The following is a 21,291-nucleotide window of genomic DNA, read 5'->3' on the forward strand; positions in this document are numbered from 1 at the left end:
ACTCTATTATCGATCCAGATATGTAGTAAAATAGTGCGGCTTAATCTAATCACATGATGCAAGCATGACTTAGGCTTAAGAAACCATAAAAAATAACTTCGTTATAATAGTTCCAAAAAGTAAAATAAAATCCGAACCACATTTCTATTTCATTCATGGACATTCTGTGAACATCGACCTACGCACTAGAATAAAATGATAAAAACATAAAGACTCAAAGCTCAAATATTCAACAGGAAAAACAAAAATTGACGAATTTTTGAGCTTCACAAAACGCCTGGTATTGGAATTTTTTTCAAAAATAACGAACAATATTCACGAATATTCGATTGGAATTCACTGAAATAAAAGTCATTTTTACAAATTAGTGTCAGAGCACAATAGAATAACTAAATACTACGCCACAGTTCCGTTTTTATTCCCGTTATTTTATTGTATAATCCTGTCATTTTTCACTAAAATGTTAAATGATAGTATACTAATAAATCTGTATTAATATAGATAGTACCTATGTTATAATTCTTACGTGTTCCGATAGCCACTTAATCATAACAACGATAGATTTTTTTTTACTTTGGCAGACCCGCTTTGAGTGTAAGGAACGCCACTATTAAAATTAAATGATCACATAAAATTATGATGTCGAAACCACGTGTATTATTACAAAAATCGTATTGTGCAATGTTGAAATCGGAATGTTTGATTACTTCGTGGAAAAAATAGGCGCTGTCTCGTCCGAGCTCACAACACGGTCTTATCAAAACGAATTACGCCTAATAGAAATCGATATTGCCTCTTACAAATTCCCTTCATTACAGGAGTTGTCTTCGATCAAAACACAGAAGAGATCCAGAACGCTTTCAAGTTCGCGATGGTTCAGCACTCGACGTCCAACCGGAGCCGGTTGGATTTCCAGCTCTACGTCGACGTCATTAACACAGCAGATGCCTTCAAACTCTCCAGGCTTAGTAAGTGTTTTTTTTTCTTCTAAGTACAAACAAAACGCAGCACGATTGCGGTATCGTCGCAACTCGGCTAACTTCGTGCTACGACAGAGCCTAGCCAATGAAGGCGCATAGACACTTACCAACCAGCCTTCTTGAAAAGCGGTGCCTCCTAACTGTCATTCGTTTTCGTTTGCTAACGTCAAGAGAAGATTTCTAAATTGTTCATAGACCTATATAGTAGGGACGCGACATATTGTTCTATACGTACAATTGCTCAAATAAATAGCACCCATTTTAAAGGCACACATTAAATAACGGCTTCTATAATAAACCGTGATATTCAATCCTGAATATTGTTCATCATTAATAAACTGGTTAAAGTGATTTCGAGCAAAGTGTTTAGTTCCTAAATACATACAAGTTACAAAAACATAGATACTTTTGTTTTTGTTGGGAAGGAAAATTGTTGTGTAAAATTGTAATAGAAAGACATTTTAGAAGTCATAGTGTATTTTTTACAATACAATGTTTTATGCAGTTTTTTTTTATACGCGTTTCTTAGCTTGATCGGTATGCTTAAAAAGTAATTTTCACCTTTATCAAAATGTGAGATCAACTTGGAAATTTGCAGTCGTATCAAAGATCGATGATCATATAATAATTTTGTAATGATTTTGGTGATTAAAAAAAAACTTTAATGTAATTAATAAAAATAAAAAAATATTCTAAATTTCGGTTTCCTATTAGTGTGGGAGTTTGTGGAGTGGATATACCTATTTTTTATTACAACGCGCCTAGGGGGAACGCAAGGTATATGTGGGATTTGACAATCTGCAGATGTCGGGAGCACACCGCGAGCCCAAGGATAATTTTAGGTCCATACTGCACCAAACAACTTCACCAAGCGCTGTCACTCCCGACTTCCGATCTCCGCCCGGGGGTCAAAACCTGATCTGAATTGGGGGGCTCCTGCGGTCAGCACTATAAGTAGATTTACGGCACCACCCCGAGGACGTCCGACCGACGGGTCGTCGAGGTTACATCGACGACTTAAGAAACTGGTCTTCGCGGTACGGCGGTCCGTCAGGCCACCTGGGCGATGCCGCTAGTATTCCGAGATACCCCGCTGGGTTGAACCAGCCTGTCGGGTTGGAACGCGATACACCGCCGACCGGATTATTCTTACACAGTATGTTCGGCGACGACAGCGACAACGGCAACGCGGACCGCATCGCGGACCGTAGCCGCCGACGCGTCGTCCCATCCTCCTGGGAACACTCGCTTATGTAGTTAGCTTGAAGCCTTAATTTGATTATTAAATGCTAGTATGAAGTCTAGCCATCTAGGCCGTTTAAGCGTGGACGTCGACACTACACAATCTCCACACGTCTTATGTAGGCCGTCTGGGGTGAGCCAAGTGGTGGCCTCGAAAAAGAATAAACCTTCCCTCCCCTCCCGTGTTTGCTGCAAGTGGCATCCAAGGCGCATGGCAAGGCATCCCGATAACTCTGCTATTCCTGGTTACGGCAGGGTTTTTGGGCAGGGCTTTTCTCGTAGAACACATGGTCTCTGGGGTCGAAGGGTTCTCAACTGGCGACCGCGTGCCGGAAAACAAGTAATTTCCATAATAAAAACTGTCCAGCTTTCGAACTACGATAAAACCATAGATGTTTCTAAAATAAAATTCAAATAAAATCAGTTAGGATTTTAAGTTATTTCAGAACCCTAATAAATGTATATACAGAAAATATTCACGCAAATATTGTTATAAGGTTCGATCGAAATTGAATAAGACTTTTAGTATAACAATTTTATTTATAAAACATCGAATCGAGAATATCATATTTGCACCAATACTGTTAACAATATTGGATTGAATAGAACAATGGTCGGACGCCGGCGGCATACTTACATTATAATCAATACGGGTCCTCCGGGTTCCATGGCTTATTGGACACAAACTTCAATGTTTACTTATCACTGGTACGGGACGGGTCCTAAACTACAAATCGTCATCTCTTCCATCTGCAACTGTCACCGTAAAGACCCAGAACTTGATTGTCAACTGCGTAAATTACTTAAGCACTAATTAAAAAATATTACACGGCTCTGTGAAATTAATTACGTACCCGCTCCAACAAAAATTAAGTTTTTGTCTAAAGGACTTTGTCGGAGTTCTTCAGAAGTGCTCGTGAATTAAATGGCTTCTTGATAATAACGGGAATAATTAAAAATCCAATAGCATTTCATCAAACTATGTAATTGGAAATCTATAAACAAGTTGTTCTATTAGGGTTATCTGAGATGGAATTGCAACTGACATGAATAGATAGACAATAAACGAGATAGAAGTTTGAGAGTTTCAGCATCTTCACGGGGTCTCAGTCTAAGAAAATTAAGTTTGTACTTAGCGGTGTCCTCCTTGACACGACGTGCTCATTTGAATGCAACACGAACCATCCTTTTTATTTCGCCACGTCACGGTAGGTTGATCAAAACACTTTGAAGCGAAGCGCCGGGAATTTTGCTACAACGCTTCCACGCTTTTTTTATTCCTTCCGAAATAAAATTCGTCATGGCCAAAGTTTTTCAGCTTCCCGGTTGATACTCGCGACTTTCTAACCCTTTTAAAAATGTCGTAACAACATTGGGCTATTCCCTGCAACTTAGAGTACGGTCTGTTTTGTTTTCTTGCTGTGTTTCGTTGAAATTTAATTACGGATTAACGTGAAGGAAGAAAACACAAAGAAAATTAACTTTTCACCTTAACTCTTAAGCCTGTTTAAGTTTTTTTAGAGATTAATACAGCTTGAAATCTGTTGCTTTTGGTAACTGGGGATAAATACAAATTGTTAACTATTCATCAAATTGTGAATCAAATTCAACTTTGTAGTAAAGCATTTCACTACTGAGAATAGTCACTATAACACAGTGTTTAACATTAGACCACCAGTACAGAATTCTGGTTACAAAGGTAACAATAAACTCTTTATTGTGTTGGATTGATAGATTCAGTCAACTGCAGCCCTCAATTTCAATTGACCACAATAGTTCTAGGACACTAGAGGTGCTTATTATCTACACATAGCGTATTACTTTACTTAAATTTGAAACCTTACGTTATTAAGTTTTTAAATAACATTTTTTTATATAAATTATCATTTTAAGCTTTCGCGACGTCATGGCTTCCTAAAAAGACAAGTATAGTGAGGGGTTGATCTCAGGGGTATTATTTAATAAAGCTATGGATTAGTGACTAATATCAAATGTCTAACTCTAGTCTTGTTATACAAACAATTTGCGATTTAAATCAATAATTATAATAAGACGCGGGCGCACGCAACTCACACATAAAACGAAAGCCACCAGAAACAATCTTAATTATCTGTCAAAAGACGGATATAGGTAGATAATAAAAACTATGTATAGCGAGCGGGCATACGGCCGCGAGAGCACTGAAGTAGGAAACCTACGAGAGAGTGACGTACAGGTCGGTTTACTGTACAAGTCATTTAGACAGACATTAACACAAAACATCATCTGACTCTGTAATGAGCACGAACTTGCAATCGCAAAACCTTTTTTGAACCATAAATTAAATTTTTGAAACAGATTTATATTGATTAGATGAACTTACTGTTTAATTGCAAGTTGTAACTGGAGTCAATACAGATCACTGAGTGAATGCTACCACCGACCGTTAGATTCGTGGTCGACATTTCAATTTATCACGAGTTTGGTATCAGTTGAGAGCTACCTCTCACCTTCAGACATGACGATAAAGTTCTTTCTACTTCAAACTGGAACACAGTACTACTTTGCGCCATAAATAGACCGGGTATTTACCCGGTCAAGGCCCCAATATTAAGCCATATATTCGTATCGTTACTGATACTAAACACCAATCAACCACTCCACATCACACACTATCTTCATCGTAACTTGGTATCTAATTCGAAAAAAGCTAATCGTTCGCGATTTTTTTTAAAATAGGATTTTTGTTAATCCGTATTCCGATGTCTCTGTATTTCCGTAATCGATTAAAACCAGATGTACTAGAAATTGTCCTGCCCGCTTATCATTTATAAGTATGAAATTCTAATTACATAATTATACGTCTCGATTGTTGAACAAATAAAAAAAAACGTGTGGCACTCGGAAACTGCTGCGGTAAAGCTATTGCATAGCATTTTTTATCAACTTATGCAATTATAATTAGACAATGATAATTTAATATTAAAACAATAATAAAACAAGACCACGCTATATTAAACATTAATAAAAGCAAAACCTTAACTGTCCCCTTCACACTCATAAGCTAGACCGCGCGAGAGAGAGATGGGCAGACTTATCATGATGCGCATGCAGTGTGACGTCACGCCACGCGCTTATTCACAAACATTACACAAGCGCAACGTGTGAATGTGTTGAACGCGAGCTACATGGTAGGCGGAGTGAGGGGTGTAAGGTTTTTTTCGTTACGGAATTTCATGATTCGGTCGCCGCGCTCAAGACCCGCGATAAAAGCTATGCAATAGCTTAAAAATGTTTGTATCTGTCGAATCGTAATTAGTCTAAAATGTTTTAACAATTAATATAAAGCATTTTTTTGTTAATTTGTTCGTTTATTTTACAATAAAACGTGTTTTTCGTACGAATCGATATCTTGATTTGTGAAGCAACTCTATTTTCATAATACCGTTACGTTTCAAAATCCCGAACCTCTCGAGATCGAAATTTCTTAAGAGAAAACCTAACAAGCTAAAGATCCCCTTTGATCCAATGAATTTCGGTACAGCCAACGAGTTCATTGGAAGCGACCCCTTAAACCTATTTCGGGGACGAACAGCTCATGTCACTGTCCATTGATGCTATCACACTGAACAGTTTCAATGGCCTTGTGCCTGAACGGTTATTAAAATGGGTTGCAGTAACGAGAATCGACCCGATACGAAATGACTTTCGGCAGTTGATTTTAAATTAATACGTGTTTCAACACTTCGTTCAGAACCATGCGTATTCTTGACCAACCAAATATTATACGAAGTATGCACAAGTATGTAGCACCGTTTTGTTATTTTCTGCCGCGAAACAGCATGCCTTTTAATTTAAAGGGTGGACTAGTCGCTATGTATCATAACTATCTATTGTTTGCTTATTGTTTTTTTTTAAACATTATCGTTATTTCGTTAGGTTTAAAACTAGACTTTTTTAAACAGTATTCAAGGGTCGATGAAAATAACTTTAGTCCATTATTACGTAAATTGTAAAACAATGGACACGCCGAAAAAAATTACAGTGAATAAAATAAAACATAAAATGTTTTCGAAAAAAGTAGTTTTAGTTATGTCTAGTACCAGTACATCGGGATTGCAAAGTCCGTAAAAAATATGACAATATCATTACAATTTTGATCATATTCTTTTAGATTTCTTCATTAATACACATTGCAACATAAACTGTTAATGATGTTTTCAGTTGAATAATGTTTTCGTTTAAATTACATTTCTAATGATAATATTCATAAATCATTAACAGTTTCATAAATCGGAGATAAGCCCTTAGGCGCACTAGATAATTAATATACCAAAAGTATATGTTGAAAATAGAACACCAACTTTCCGATATGACTGTTTATATAATAAAAATACTACAATTTATTTATAACTTGAAGATAAACGTTGAAAATTAATCAGCAGGGATTCGATTGTATTTCTAAAATAATTTTAAAATGTAGTGTTTTTAATTCCTCGTGGCTAAGATACGAGAATCAATGATATTTATTTACTGACTTTGAAAACACATACGACCGACCTCATTGTGGATATCCACAAGCCAGTCAACCTGCGCGGTCCACTGCTACCTTACATTATGTTACAACTACCAATAAGGAATGAAAAACTTCTAAGTTACATCCTTTTTTCGTTACACAGTTATTCAAGAATGTTAAACGAATTCTCCTTTCTTGGGGGATTTCAGTACTCTCTAAGGCGGAATTTATTCACGTGGCCTCATTTTAAATTGCGAGTCGAAGATAAAAAGAGAAGGGCTGGGGCGCCCTAGCGCCTCACTGCAAAGGGCCATAGGTATTATAATCGGGAGTCGTCAGCGGAGAAGATGCCCGGAATGCCACATAGCAGCATCTCTGTCCGACGGGGAACAATAAATGCTCCAGTATCTCGCAGTGCGGGCTCTAATCAAAACACGTCTGAGACTAATGACGACGACGCAATTTTTATAGTACTTCCCGTTCTACTGAGACTTAGCTTTGTGTGCAGACGTCCATTGAATTTCGACCCTTAAGACACCATGAAAATTTGAAACGTCCAAGCGATGTACCTGTAGAGCGATTTTACGTATTTCACTTTTTCCCCTTTTGATGTTATTAAAAAACCAGGGCAATCTTACCACAGATGATCGCTATTACCGACCCTCGTGCCGTTCTTTTGATTTTTTTCATTATTAAGATATTGCTCCTGTGGCCCGCAAATTCTTACGCGGATTATAAAAGAGCTTACACAGATTGTATGCTATTCTGCCCCTATCTTTTGGGAAACTTGTTGGCGATATTCATTTTATCAAACTGTTTTTCCGAAGAAATACCAAGAAAATCAAATGAAGATCAAATAGATTTTAGAAGGATTAGGTGGAAATCAATAGATATTTTGCGTAAAGTTCTGTCTTAAATAATTTTTATTGTTAAATTCTATTTTTATCATAGCGTCTTTTAAGCCCGTACCGGTAGTTTTAACTATCCCGTTTTTTACGGCAATGTGTTAATGATTAATTTTTTAAACAGTAAGACAACTATTACTTTCAACAATTGAGACATTTAATACATTGTCGTGTCAATAGCCTCGGGGACCGATAACATACGTGAGGCGCCAGATTCGCGGCACATCTAAAAAAGGCATGTGGAAAATACCATTAAAAAAATACAAAAAAATGTGCCACACAAATTAATATAATAATTATGAAATACATTTAATACATTAATCAGTCTCAGAATACTCATAAAATTGCAAGAAACAATCACAAAGCAAATATTCCAACACTGAAATGAAACCTACTTACATATACGACTACTTACATTCTGACGGTTACATCAACAAAAATTACATACTTAATGTTTTTGCTCAAAATTAAATATTGATTTACCCACTAAGTAAATTCGTGTTGATTTATTTCACAGTTTTGTTACAAGCCTGCTTTGGTTGAAGGATTAGTAACTTGTGGAAACCTAAGTCGAGGATCTAGTTCTTCGGATATCACCCTATACACTTATTGTCTTATACAAAATTCTCACCATTTAATACTTGGAGGCACGAAATAAAAAAAAAATATCTGGTTACCCAAAACCTACCTAACTCCACTGTTTACGTGTCTCCTAATTTATCTAACTACCGCAGGCAAAGGCGTCTTTTCTATACATATAAAATCAGCATAATATTTTGTAATTTTGGGAACGGCGAGCTGGCGAGAAGCCAGATTCAATTTAATCTTCGTACTGCGTGTACGTTGTGGTCACTCTTAGCTACCCTCGTTTCGTGTTCATGACTCCAGAACCATTCTACTCATGGAATTAAATCCTTATCGTTTGCATTCCGTTGAACATCCCCTAAAATCATATCTTGATGAATTATTAATTCTTGAACGCATTGTACACTCGCCTCTCTTGTGATCACTTGAATAACTGCCGTTATCATGTCCTTAGAGAGGAAAAATCATTATAAAGTATTTAACTATGTAGTAAAAAATAAAATCTTGAAAATACTTTGAATTTTAAACAACTAATATATTCTGTACAGAATCGACATATAAAATTTCCAAGACTAGGGTTCTCTGTTAAATATTCATCTTTATGTAAAAGTAATTTTGAACGGTATAATGATCGGGACTTTTATGGAAGTTTTTTGTTATCTTTGACCTGCTATAAATACAAGTGTCGGACTTTCGGCGGGAACGCGAGGAGTGAAGTTGTGTGATTTGTTTTATTTTGTCTATTTAGTGTTTCTTCAGATTTAAATGTGTAATAACGGTGGTTTATTAGCTGTTTAATATCTGTGAAAGTGCATAAATGTGAAAAAATGAAACAAAGCTGCTGGACGTAACTTCTCGAGATCTTCCAAAAAGTCCATTGAAAAAATCTCGGTAAATGACCACCGTTTTACTGAGATACATATATTTCGTCCCATATCATCTCATCTTATTTCATTTAATTTCATCCCAGTTGATTAATGTCTCAAATTAATCATTTTTAGTGACTATCTGTGACCTTGCTTGTTCACAAAGCCCGCTATAGAAAGCAGAGAATACACTTGACATTGGCGAAATCTAAAAGGAAACGCCATAAACCTAAGAAGAGATAGAATTACAACGGATCAATAATAGAATAAGAACATAAATCTTCTTCTTCTGAGTCGGTCTCTTCATTGCTGAAGGTCATGTCTAATTTGAAATGTTGACCACTCGATGCACAATGCGTACACGTTGTCCTGTCCACGTCTTCCTGTCCTCGGCGGTCTTTATAGCCTCGGTTATTGGCAGACCGGTGAGCGTCTTTACCAAATCAGACGAGAGGGTAGGTGAACGTCCGCGCGATCTTCTCCCGTCAACCTGACCAGTTACCATCAGCTTCTTTAAGCTATTGGGGCCTCTACGAGCAATGTGGATGAAGTACGTGAGAATACGTTGGAAGCAAATAGCGGAGAGCCAGTCAAGAACATAAATAGATATTAACAAAAAGAGTATTATTTTATGTTAGATGTTTTGTAGCATGAATGAATTATGTGGATTAAAACTGACCAATTATTGCAAAGACTACAAATTATCATAAACTTTATCCAATAATAACGTTTCATTCAAGGCAACTAGGGTAATTTCGTTAAATCGTAAAACTTACGAAAATCTTAAATATTACGAATCGTATACGTAGTTTTTAAAAAAAACTAGTTTCATTTAAAAATTCCGTACAAATTACAAAAAAAATACAGCTTAAATTGTTGTTCTACGGAAAAGGAGACCACTTTCTCGAGTTTACCCAAAATAATAAACACCTTAAAATTTATTATTCAAATGCATATACTCGATACCACTTTACTTTTTCAATTTTATTAATTGTATACATAAAAAAAAGATATCTTAAACAAATTTACAAGAATAATAATCGAGCAGTACAATTTATGATGTTTTCAAATATATTAAGCACGCACGATCGAAACCGACCTTCATTACAAATCCGATCCTAAGTTGTGCAATCCTTATATCAGATAGGCCGAACTCTGATCCGATTAAATTAATAACACAAGGGGTATTAGGGCATCACATCATCATACGGTTTAAGACGAATCTCCCGCGTAATGTATACATATAATCCGCGTAATAAAACTTCAACGTTGAACGCTAATTCGGGAAAGTTTCCGAGCACAATCCCAATCTTCACGGGGTAAGTACGCGATAATTTGACAACTTCAAAGTATCATTTAGACACTTGTGTCATGTAACAGATGGCGTTAGTGGTAAATAAATCAGAGCCCGTCTGAAAGGCTGAGTGACTTGCTCGTTAAGGCTCGCCGTACACAAGTGTACACAACTTAACACCCGGCCTAAACTTCGGCTATTAGTTTCCAGGAGCAGAACAGGCAAGTGGTAATGAACAGGCGATTGCGTTTTCTCTCTACCTAATTAAGCTTTAGAGGTTTTGATTTTTATTTGTGAGCGTAATTCACATTGTTGTTGTGTTATGAATCATCCAAGCGTATAGCGTCCAATTTTTCGTAATAAAATAGAGCGTTTGTAAAGCAATGAAGTCGATAACCTTAGTTCATAAAATAGTTCTTGGCACTGCAATGAAAAAAATCTATCATGACTTCAATGTATGCAGCATATTAATTTAACTGCAATGACAAATACCTGAAGGAAATTAATAATGCAGGTCCGTCGTTGCAAAGAACGAAAGGAATTCCACAATCTACTTAGTATGGCTTTAATGAAGATTCAAATGAAATTTCTGACACTCTTAAGGTATGAAATTCTCAAAAGGCACATAATGTTTTAGAGAACCGTTGTATACTGATTGTTGTTTTTGTAAGTTGCGATTTACTTTACGATTTGATTTCCATCTATAAACAGTTTTCTATGCTTCTTATAGATAATAGTTTACGTAATCACGGACATCCGAAAATATCAAGAAAGCGAAGTTAATCTACAGAAATAGTAATTCAAAACAGGTCTTTCTTATTTACATACGCACACGTCGACGGCTGAAACGTACCGTAATTTTTATTTTTATTTTCGTTAAGTCAACGGTCTGTCTAAATAAGAACACTTGACAAGCATCGGTTTGTTTTAATATTAATTAAATCAGTACATTTTGCTTGCATTGCATAATATATTAATACTTTATGAATACGTATATTAAAGATTTTTTTCGAAGAAAAGCAGATCTACCACGCCTCTTGTGATCTGATAGAGTTAAATGTCTTAATTGCTTTGATACACAATAACTGACCAACGCATGAAACTAGAACATATTATTGCTTCATTGCAGAAATAGATCGGATGGTGTCATCTATCCATGCACTAATGCAATGTTGTTTGTGTTCAGGGTGGTTAGCAAATAGTAATTAGGAATTTAAGTAGGATAATGGGATACTTTATTTGTACTTGAGAGTAGTCGTTGCTTGAAGAATACGACGTGGTGGTATGACGTGGTGGACATGGTCTATGCCTTAACTGAAATCCCCAGGTAAGTACCATTTTTTTCTAACGAAATACGCAGCTGGCATTATCCACGAATTACTTCCATGAGAAAGACAAAAAAAAAGTCAAAATCAACCCTTTAAATTGTAGTAATATTTTTTTGTTTTTTTTTTATTGCTTTGGTGGGTGGACGAGCTCACGCCCACCTAGTGTCAAGTGGTTACCGAAGCCCATAGACACCTACGGCGTAAATGCCGCCACTTACCTCGAGACAAAGTTCTAAGGTCTCACTATAGTTACAACGGCTGCCCCGTCCTTCAAACCGAAACGCATTAATGCTTCACGGTAGAAATAGGCAGGGCGGTGGTACCTACCCGTGCGGACTCAAGACATCCTACCACCAGTAATTATGCAAATTATAATTTAGCAGATTTGATTTTTATTACACGATGTTATTCCTTCCTCGTGGAAGTCAATCGTGAACAATTGTTTAGTACGTATTTCATTAGAAAAATTGGTACCTGCCTGCGGGATTCGAGCATCGATGCATCGATTGATACGATCGCACCGGGCATCTTGCCCTTTAAGCCACGATCACTTCCAAAATTAATTTAAAAAAATTCTAATTTTAAGTCGTATTGTGGGCATGCACTGGTCGGTGCCACCTACCTACCTAACTACACTGCTATCCGTTACCCATTCCGGTAGTAGCTAAAGGTAGAACAACGATAACATAATACAATTGAGACTTCGACCTTATGCTAGAAGGTGAGTGACGGTATTCACGTGGCATATTATGGGCACCAACACCATTGGGTGTTCCGTGAGCTCGTCGCAATACGCAGGCAATAAAACTATCGCAGTCACACTTTGTACTTTAAAAACAGGTGGTTCCATTTTTCAATGCAATAAATCCCGGTTTTTTTTCAGTTGTTATTGTCACAAATGGGTATACGCGCTGAGGCACCATTTCGTTAACTGCTCTAATCGCAGAACAATATAACTGGTTTTCATTGTTTTATTACAGATTCGGAACACATGGACAGTTTCGAAATATTTTATTGGTGACCTGGTCGATTTTTGAGCTCGCAAGTGTAGGTCAACACCTTCATGCCTATTTGTACCGCGGAATAGTCATTCAGTCTGGTACAAACGATCGAATATCCGTTATACATTCGAGACTCTGGCCTCATGTCTTAAGGACTACTTTACGATAACTCAAGCAGAAGAAATAACCTAACTTTTGCCAGTACATCTCCAATTACATGCCTTCACTGTGGAAGTCATTCTTGAACATGTGTTCGTTATTTATTTGTTCAGATCTCGAAACGAAGAAATATAGCTAAGAAAATCTCATTGGAAATTCTTGTAATGGCGCGGAAAGACATTCCGGGTGCAACGCATAGTATCGAGGAAGAGGTAGGTAGATAGGTAGGTAAGGCGGTAGTTATTCGGGTCGCTAGGAATGTTTATGGCACGCGCTTGCTCTATACAGGACCGAAACGAATATAGAGCGCAATACTCTGAACCTAAACATAGCATTTTCAATACAGTATTGTGAAAGCCGTTGTAAATCTTTTCTGTCTCATAAATGTTCCGGCTTGATAAAGACGAAATATTTCTAAAGAGTACTCGTATTTTTATATAATATATATTGTACGTATCATTGATTACAAGCAGACAGTGGATATGTTCAAAACAAGCGTCTCTGGTTAATAAAGTCAAAAGGTTTTAACAGCACCAAAAACCCATAACTTTTTTCTTACTCATAAATTTCTAAAATACTTGAAATCTTTTTGAAGTGAAACTTCCTTATCGGCGTTGGAAAAAAATTTACCGTCACATTTTTCGGTTACGCGTCACTTTTTTCCGTTACGCGCCATCTGTTTTGTATTCATGTCTATGATAATAAAATCCTTTTGTTTAAACTTTATCTAATTTAACTTTTTTGTATTCATGTCTATGATAATAAAATCCTTTTGTTTAAACTTTATCTAATTTAACTTTATTTAACCAATTTCTAGAAAGTTGCATGTAGATCATTTTTCGAAAAATAAGGCCATAAACAAGTTTCACTTCTTACGTGTGTACACTAGTACACGCACACATTTTTTTATTTCTAAGCTTAATAGTGCCTTCGACTCGATAGCCTGTGTGTTTTAGTTGTAGCCGATTTGTCGATAATAAACTACCAAACTTACACAAGAATCCCTGAAAGCTCAGCGATTGGGAAAAAACATTACGATTGAAACATTTTCGATTCATTCCCAGAATAGAAGACGGATTGTCGCGTGGGGTGGTTTTATTACACCACATCCACAGGTCATTACGTCAATTTCGCTCATAATAGTTTGAAAGTGTGATGTTCACAGCACGATCGTAAACAGTGAGGAGATGAAAACGGTAATAGCTCGGTGATTAGTGTTCATTGCTTTCTCAAATTGTTTCGAAATTGAATTAGGGAGTTTCCTCGGTACAATAAATTTTATGATTGCCGTTGCTCCTACGAAAAATTTGAAAACAATTAATGCGATCTAATATGAAAGTTACGTAGAACAATAACCACGAAAAATAGAAAAAAAAACGTGTGGCTATCGGGAACTGCCGCGGTAAAGCTATTGCATAGCATTTTTCATCAACTTATGCAATTATAATTAGACAATGATAATTTAATATTAAAACAATAATAAAACAAGACCACGCTATACTACACAATAATAAAAGCAAAACCTTAACTGTCCCCTTCACACTCATAAGCTAGACCGCGCGAGAAAGAGATGGGCAGACTTTTCATGATGCGCATGCAGTGTGACGTGACGCCACGCGCTTATTCACAAACACTACACAGGCGCAACGTATGAATGTGTTGAACACTAGCTACATGGTAGGCGGAGTGAGGGGTGTAAGGTTTTTTTCGTTACCTACGGAATTTCATGATTACAGTAAGCCGCGCTCAAGGCCCGCGATAAAAGCTATGCAATAGCTTAACAAGAACTGACTGACGGATTTCTACTTTTGCTTATAAAATCTTGTAAGAAAATTATAATGTGTTATTTGTATTAAACATCCGTACTGATTATTCGTATTCGAAGGGTGGTCGCTGAGAATGAGAAGAACGTGCTCACTTTTGTAAATTGGTATTGACCTATGCCAGCACTGTCATTATCAGTAGACAACTCCCTAATGATGATGATGACGAAGTATTCACACACAAGCACATGAAAAACGTATAGTAAACTAAACATCGTTAAGAATTTTTTGCTGCCAAAACGAATTCGGTATTTCCATAAAGACACCTAATTTTATTATAATTTTTTTTTTGTTATAAATTTTCGCATAGTCTCGCCCTTCGATATTTTAAGCTAATCGCAAACCCATGCCGTAAAGTAGCGAGCCAATAGGTTTGTTAGGAAAGTTTTAATAGGGAATAAATTAGTAACGGGATTAAAGGTAGGGAGAATTGGAATATTAATATAATCCAATCTTTTTTTTTTTTTTTTTTTTTTTTTTTTATGATTGAAAGTTTACTGGTGGCCCGAAGGCCTTTCCAGTTTCACCAGGACAGGTGGGCGAGCAAAGGCTCAGCCAAGAGGGGTGGGATTTGCTAACAACTGCCCGAGCGCCTCCGAAGGAGACCTAACAACTCAAGAGCAATTGTTTCGCGAATGAATCTACTACCGGATCGGAATCGCGACCCGCTGAGAAGATCCGGCGAGAAACTCAGCGGGCTGATGCATGGGTTAGGTTGCACGTCGACCTCTTTGTCGAGTTCGACGAGTACGGTTACCGGGGTCCCTAAGCCTGCCCCTAGTATTAGAGCTGAAGGCATCTAATGCAAAGGTTATTGGATCTGATGGATCCGTAAGGACGTGTCTAGGGCGTCGACGGTGACTGGCTCCTGCATGATCAGGATTCGGGGAGTAGTCAGCGGCGGCAACGATAAGGCGATTATCATGACGCATAGCCTTATCGAAGTATCGTTCCGACGCTGACTTCATGTATTTCCGAATTGATTCGAGGCCCAGGTCGTCGTGTAGGTCAACGTTCCTCACGAACCACGGAGCCCCGACAGCTAACCTGCAAAAGCGGGATTGTAGGGATTGGAGGGTGTCTATGTGTGTGCGGGCCGCGTGAGCGAACACCACACTCGCGTAAGTCATGACGGGCCTTATGCAAGTTTTGTAAAGTGTCACCTTGTTCCGAAGGGACATTTTACTCCGCTTACAGATCATGGGGTAGAGTCTACCGAGAATAAACGCGGCACGGTCACGGACTGATTTTATATGCGGGCGGAATGTCATCGATGCATCCAGGGTAACGCCCAGGTATTTGACCTTCCTGGCCCAGGGTATGGGTTGTCTAAAGAGAGTAATCGGGGGTGTGAGATTCCTCCTCCTAATCCGGGAGGAAATCCGTGTGGAGCTTCCCCTCTGAAATAGCACCGCAGTACTTTTCGCTGGGTTGATGTCTATGCGCCATTTTCGGAACCACTGTCCTAGGGCTAGGGCTGCGCTCTGAAGCTTCTTCGCGATTAGGGACTTATTTCTACTAGAATAGTAAACAGTCGTGTCGTCGGCGAATAAAGCTAAATGGGTCGGCGGCGACCGGGGAATATCGTTGACGAATAAGCTAAATAGGAGGGGTGAGAGGACAGAGCCTTGCGGGACTCCAGCTGTGAGAGGTCGTGGGGAGGAGCGGGTTCCCTCGACTCGATATCGAAAAGAGCGGTTCGACAAGAAGTCCCGTATGATGAGCACGAGACTATCCGGCACGCCCATGTTGAATAGTTTGAAAATCAAACCATTGTGCCAGACTTTGTCGAACGCTTTTGCGACGTCGAAGAAGAGAGCTCCCGTGTATAACGGTTTTGGTCGATTAAGCCCCACAAGAATGTGCTCCGTGAGGCGGTGCACCTGTTGAACGCATGAGTGATTTGTACGGAATCCGAATTGTTCATCGATAAGAATGCCCTTGGATGAGACGAAGTCTCTGAGGCGTTTGTAGAGCAGACGCTCATACAGTTTGCCTAGAGACATGAGGAGGCTAATCGGGCGGTAGCTCGTCGGATGATTTTTTGGTTTACCGGGTTTATGTATGCCGATAACGTCCGCTTCTTTCCACACCGCGGGAAAGATACAGTTCGCCATAGCGGCATTGAAAATAGATGCCAACATCACGATGAGTTGGACGGGTAGAAGTTTAATAACGCGGTTAGATATACAGTCGGAACCGGGAGCCTTGCGAGGACGTAGGTCTTTGATCAAGTCTTTAACTTCTATCGGGGTGACGAGTGGTAACGCATCCGATGGTGGCAAGGAGGCTCTGCGTTCTACCTCACTGTCTACTAATTCTACATGAACAGGGTCCACGGATTGAGTGCTGGGCGTGCACTGGGTTTGCAATGTATCGGCCAGCAGCTCTGCTTTTTCGTCATCATCGAACGCCGCGAGTCGGCCTGAGGGGCCTACGAGGGGGGGCATAGTTACTACCGTATCCGATTTGAGAGTACGAGCTAAGCGGTAGTAAGACCTTTGGGAGGGCGCGAGTCCTTCTAAGAAATCAGACCATCTGGCATCTCGGACTTCGGCGATGCGAGACTTTACGTCGCGTTGTAGGGCACGCATTCGAATACGATTTTCCGCGGTAGGATACCTGTCGTAGGCGCGAATCGAGGCGTTCTTAGCTCTAAGGAGTTCCCTAATATCGTCGGACAATTTGAAGCGGTGAAGGAAGTCCTCCGCTACAACTTGTTTCGATGACCTATCTAATGTCGAGGTGATGTGTGACGTTAAGATGTCTATGACTTCAGCGGTATCCTGAGGAGACGGGATAGAGTCCGGGTTAAACGGGAGCGATGGTGGATCAGATTCAGCCAGGCTGATGCCCAGCGTGTGCCAATCCACCACAGTCCTCGTGACGGGAACGGAATCGGGAGCGCGACCGAGCTTCATAACGACGGGACGGTGGTCTGAATCTAACTCTGAAACTACTTCGATCGAGTGTAAGCGCAGAGTTACGTTTTTTAATAACGCTATGTCGAGTATATCCGGGCGATGCGCGATATTTAGCGGGTAGTGAGTCGGGGTTAGCGGAGCGACGATATCGAAGGCGAGATCATCGACTAACGCGTCAAGCCGCCTGCCATTCGGGGTTGTGGTGTGTGAGTTCCACCTGATGTGTTTACAATTTAGGTCGCCCGCCAGAATGACAGAGCTCCCCATACCGAGCAGCGCCTCGATATCACTGCTTAGAACGATCTTATCCTGTGGAAGATAAACGGACGCGATAACGATCGGCGCGTGTCCCGTCAGTGAGATTCGGCACACTGATGCTTCGATATTAGCGAGCGCGGGAGGATCGAGCGGGACGCAATGCAGGGCTCTTCTATAGTAAATGACGGTACCACCACCACGGGCAGAGAGCCTGTCGTTCCTGACCATGTTATAGTTCGCGATTTTAGGGTCACGGCGCGCGGGCTTAAGTAGGGTCTCCTGCACTAAAAAGATATCAATTTGGTGGTCACGCAAAAAGTCAGAAACCTGATCACGTTGATTTGCGAGACCGTAAGCGTTAAAAAATCCTATCGTTACGGATAGGGGCTTTATTCTACTTATATACGCCATTGATTACCGGCGGAGTGAGGGGAGGACGTACGTATTTAATGACGCGTATACGTCGGCGTATTCCTGCACAACGGCGATAAAGTGTTGTGCAGTGGAGGCAGCGCGAATGGCGTCGCCCAAAGCGTTAACGCGCTCAAAGTTGATCGACTGAAAGAAGTCGATCGCTAAAGCGAGATTGTCGGACGCGGTCGGAGGGCAAGTCGCGGGGGCGGGACGAATCGCGGAGGAGGGAGTTGTAGCCGTGTTCGTGTACGGCAGCGGTTTTGCCCAGGCCGAGACACTGGGCACCGCCGCCGGAACGAACGCTGGCTTAGCCTGCGACGCAGAGGGTGCCGAGGCTTTGATGTCTGGGCCGGAAGCTCGGAGGCGGTTTTGGCGGGCGACGCGGCGATTTATTTTAGGGGCTCGGGGGCAACCACGGTAATTCGCGGGGTGACCCTGTGTTCGACACAGGACGCAGCTAGGCGGTTCCGTCGCGGTTTTTTGGTCGCGAGCGCAGAGGGCCGTGGCGTGATCGCCCAAACACTTAACACATCGGGGGCGCGCGTGACAGTTACGGGAAGAGTGCCCGTACAATTGACAGTTATGGCACTGGCTAGGAGTGCCTTTTTTATGGGGGGCTTCGACAGCGATACCAGAGAGCCTACAGACGGTCTGTGTGTTAAAGATTTTCTTACCCTCGGGGGTAGGCTGGAGAGCGACTAGAACCATATTATATGGCTCCCTACCGCGACCGGTGTGCATACGGTGCACAGAATTCACTGGTAGGCCTTGTTCTAACAGGTCGGCTTTTACGAGCTCTACATCTAACTCTTTAGGGATTCCGCGTATTACAACGCGGAGTTCGCGCTCCTCCTGGAGCGTATACGTATGGAAACTTATACGCTCCTTACGGAGGTAAGAAGAGAGGGCCCTATGGTCGTCGGGTGTTTGAACCTTAATTTGAATGCCGTTCGCGAGGTTACGGGCATTCGTGAAATTTATATTTTTGGCCTTAAGGGCCAGGCAAACTCGATCCCAAGCTGCCTTCTCCTGAAGGATAACCGGGGGAGGGGTCTGGGTTTTATTTTGTGCCACCGGACGCGGCGACGGAGTGGCACGGGCTGGGGGCGCAACGGGAGTCTGAGGGCGGGGGCGCGACGCGTTCACGGCTTTGCTAATTTTAGCGGCCGCGGGAGCTCGAGACTCCGCGGCACGCTTCTTACCCTTCTGTACCAGGGTGAATCCATCCGTCGATGAGGCGGGGGCGAGGTCGACCTCCATGTCCGAGTCAGAGTCGGAGCACGAGGAGGCGGGTGCAGGCGACCTACGAGCAAGTGTAGGTGTTTTAGAGGGGGCGACGGAGGCCGCGGATGATCGCTCAGCTGAAACGATGGTCACGGCGGACGACGCAGCAGATTTTCTCGCCAGTATAGGCGACACGGGAGCGGCAGGCACGACAGAGGCTGCGGTGCTCAATGCAGAAGCTCTGCACGCAGGTACAGGCGACGCAGGAGCAGCGAGCGCGGCGGAGTCCTCGAGAGGGCTCGCAGTGTGATTGGCCTTGAAGGCCAGAAACTCCGAGGCGAGCTGTGGGTGGCGAAGTCGGAGGAATTCCGCGAATACAGCGTCCATGATCGCTGAGTACCCAGGTGGGGCGGCCCCGGGTCTTGAAAACACTCGCCTTGCGGCGAGGCCCCAACTTCTCGGACCTGAGCGGTTCTATTGAACACAGGTGGCAATGCGGCGCGATTACTACAGGACAAAGAAAAAGCACAACAAAAAAGAAATTACGAAAAGAAACAAAACAAATAAATACTTGCAGGAAACCACTTTGTCGGCAGATGTACCACGAACACAGAAACAACAAAAGGAAACAAAACAAATAAAAACTTCCAGAAAGAGCACTTAGTCGGCAGATGTACCACGAACACAGGCCGCGCGAACAATGGCCGGGCTAACAAAAGCCGGGCGAACAAAGACCGGGCGATCGAGTGGACGATGAGCACGTCCGCACGTGACGGGTGCCTCTATCGGAATGATAATCCAATCTATATTTTATAACCCGGACGAGGTTCGATCATTATGTTCAAAGCTGCCGATGAAAAATCTTGACGCTGTCGTGACAGTTTGAAGACGCAATCATTTGCCAATAACAAACGACATACTAAATTAATGATTTTAATATGAAATTCATGATACAGTAATGGTTGTGAAGATTTTCAAATATTTCTACCCTACATTACCGGATATTTCAGATTAGTAATGTTTTGGAGCCACACCACTGACACCTTGAGCCATAGGTTTATTTCATGTATAACATATTAGAATATCCCCTTTAGTTACGTAACTGAATTTTTTTTCATGAAATTATGCAAAAAAATTATTGTGTCTATATTTCTTTTAATTTGTAACACTGAAAATCGTCTATAGCTACCAAACAAAAAAGAAAGTTAGTTGATAAACGGACTAGAAAAAAGGTAATGGATTGTATTTGTCTTTGTCTGTTTAAATATAGATAATTATTTTTGTAAACATCTCGACCACCATTACTAGAAAAATGATTTAATACCTTTTTTTCTTTAGCTTCTTGATACCGAAAATAAAAGTGCCTTCATCTTACATCTCACGTGAGACGACAAAATTCGTTTACGTAAGCAAAATATGCTAATCAGCGCTCTTTCCACACATGCACATCGCTAATACCGGCGCATAGGTAAGCTCAGCACAGCTTAAAGTGAAAGTAGGGCTGCCAGAAGTCATACCAACTTTACGTACAACATCAGAATCTATGCCAAAAACTCGGCTATACGTTAATTAGGTCATTTAAATTTAACATTACAATGAGACTGAACAAAATGTTTGTTTATATTATGTTTTAATGTTCACTAGTCTCCCAATTCGAATGAAGTAAAGTATTGATTGAAGATTGAAGTAAAAAATACAAAACCTAATTTTTTTTTAAATTGGGAGAACGCGAAAAAAAACTAGAATTTATTAATCCTCAATGTTATGCATAGATAAGTGTTGTTTTCCGATGA

General features: G+C 40.5%; 1 protein-coding gene across 1 annotated transcript in view; it reads left to right on the plus strand.

Annotated features, from left to right (window-relative positions):
* LOC101741118 (glutamate receptor 1) overlaps positions 1-21,291 on the plus strand; it is a 96,282-nt gene that overhangs the window by 24,171 nt on the left and 50,820 nt on the right. The window contains exon 2 of the mRNA XM_062671131.1: positions 819-968. Coding sequence (XP_062527115.1) covers positions 819-968 — 150 coding nt within the window. The remainder of the gene's footprint in view (positions 1-818; positions 969-21,291) is intronic.

Source organism: Bombyx mori, chromosome 1, assembly GCF_030269925.1.
Source record: "Bombyx mori chromosome 1, ASM3026992v2".
In the NCBI taxonomy this organism is placed as follows: domain Eukaryota; kingdom Metazoa; phylum Arthropoda; class Insecta; order Lepidoptera; family Bombycidae; genus Bombyx; species Bombyx mori.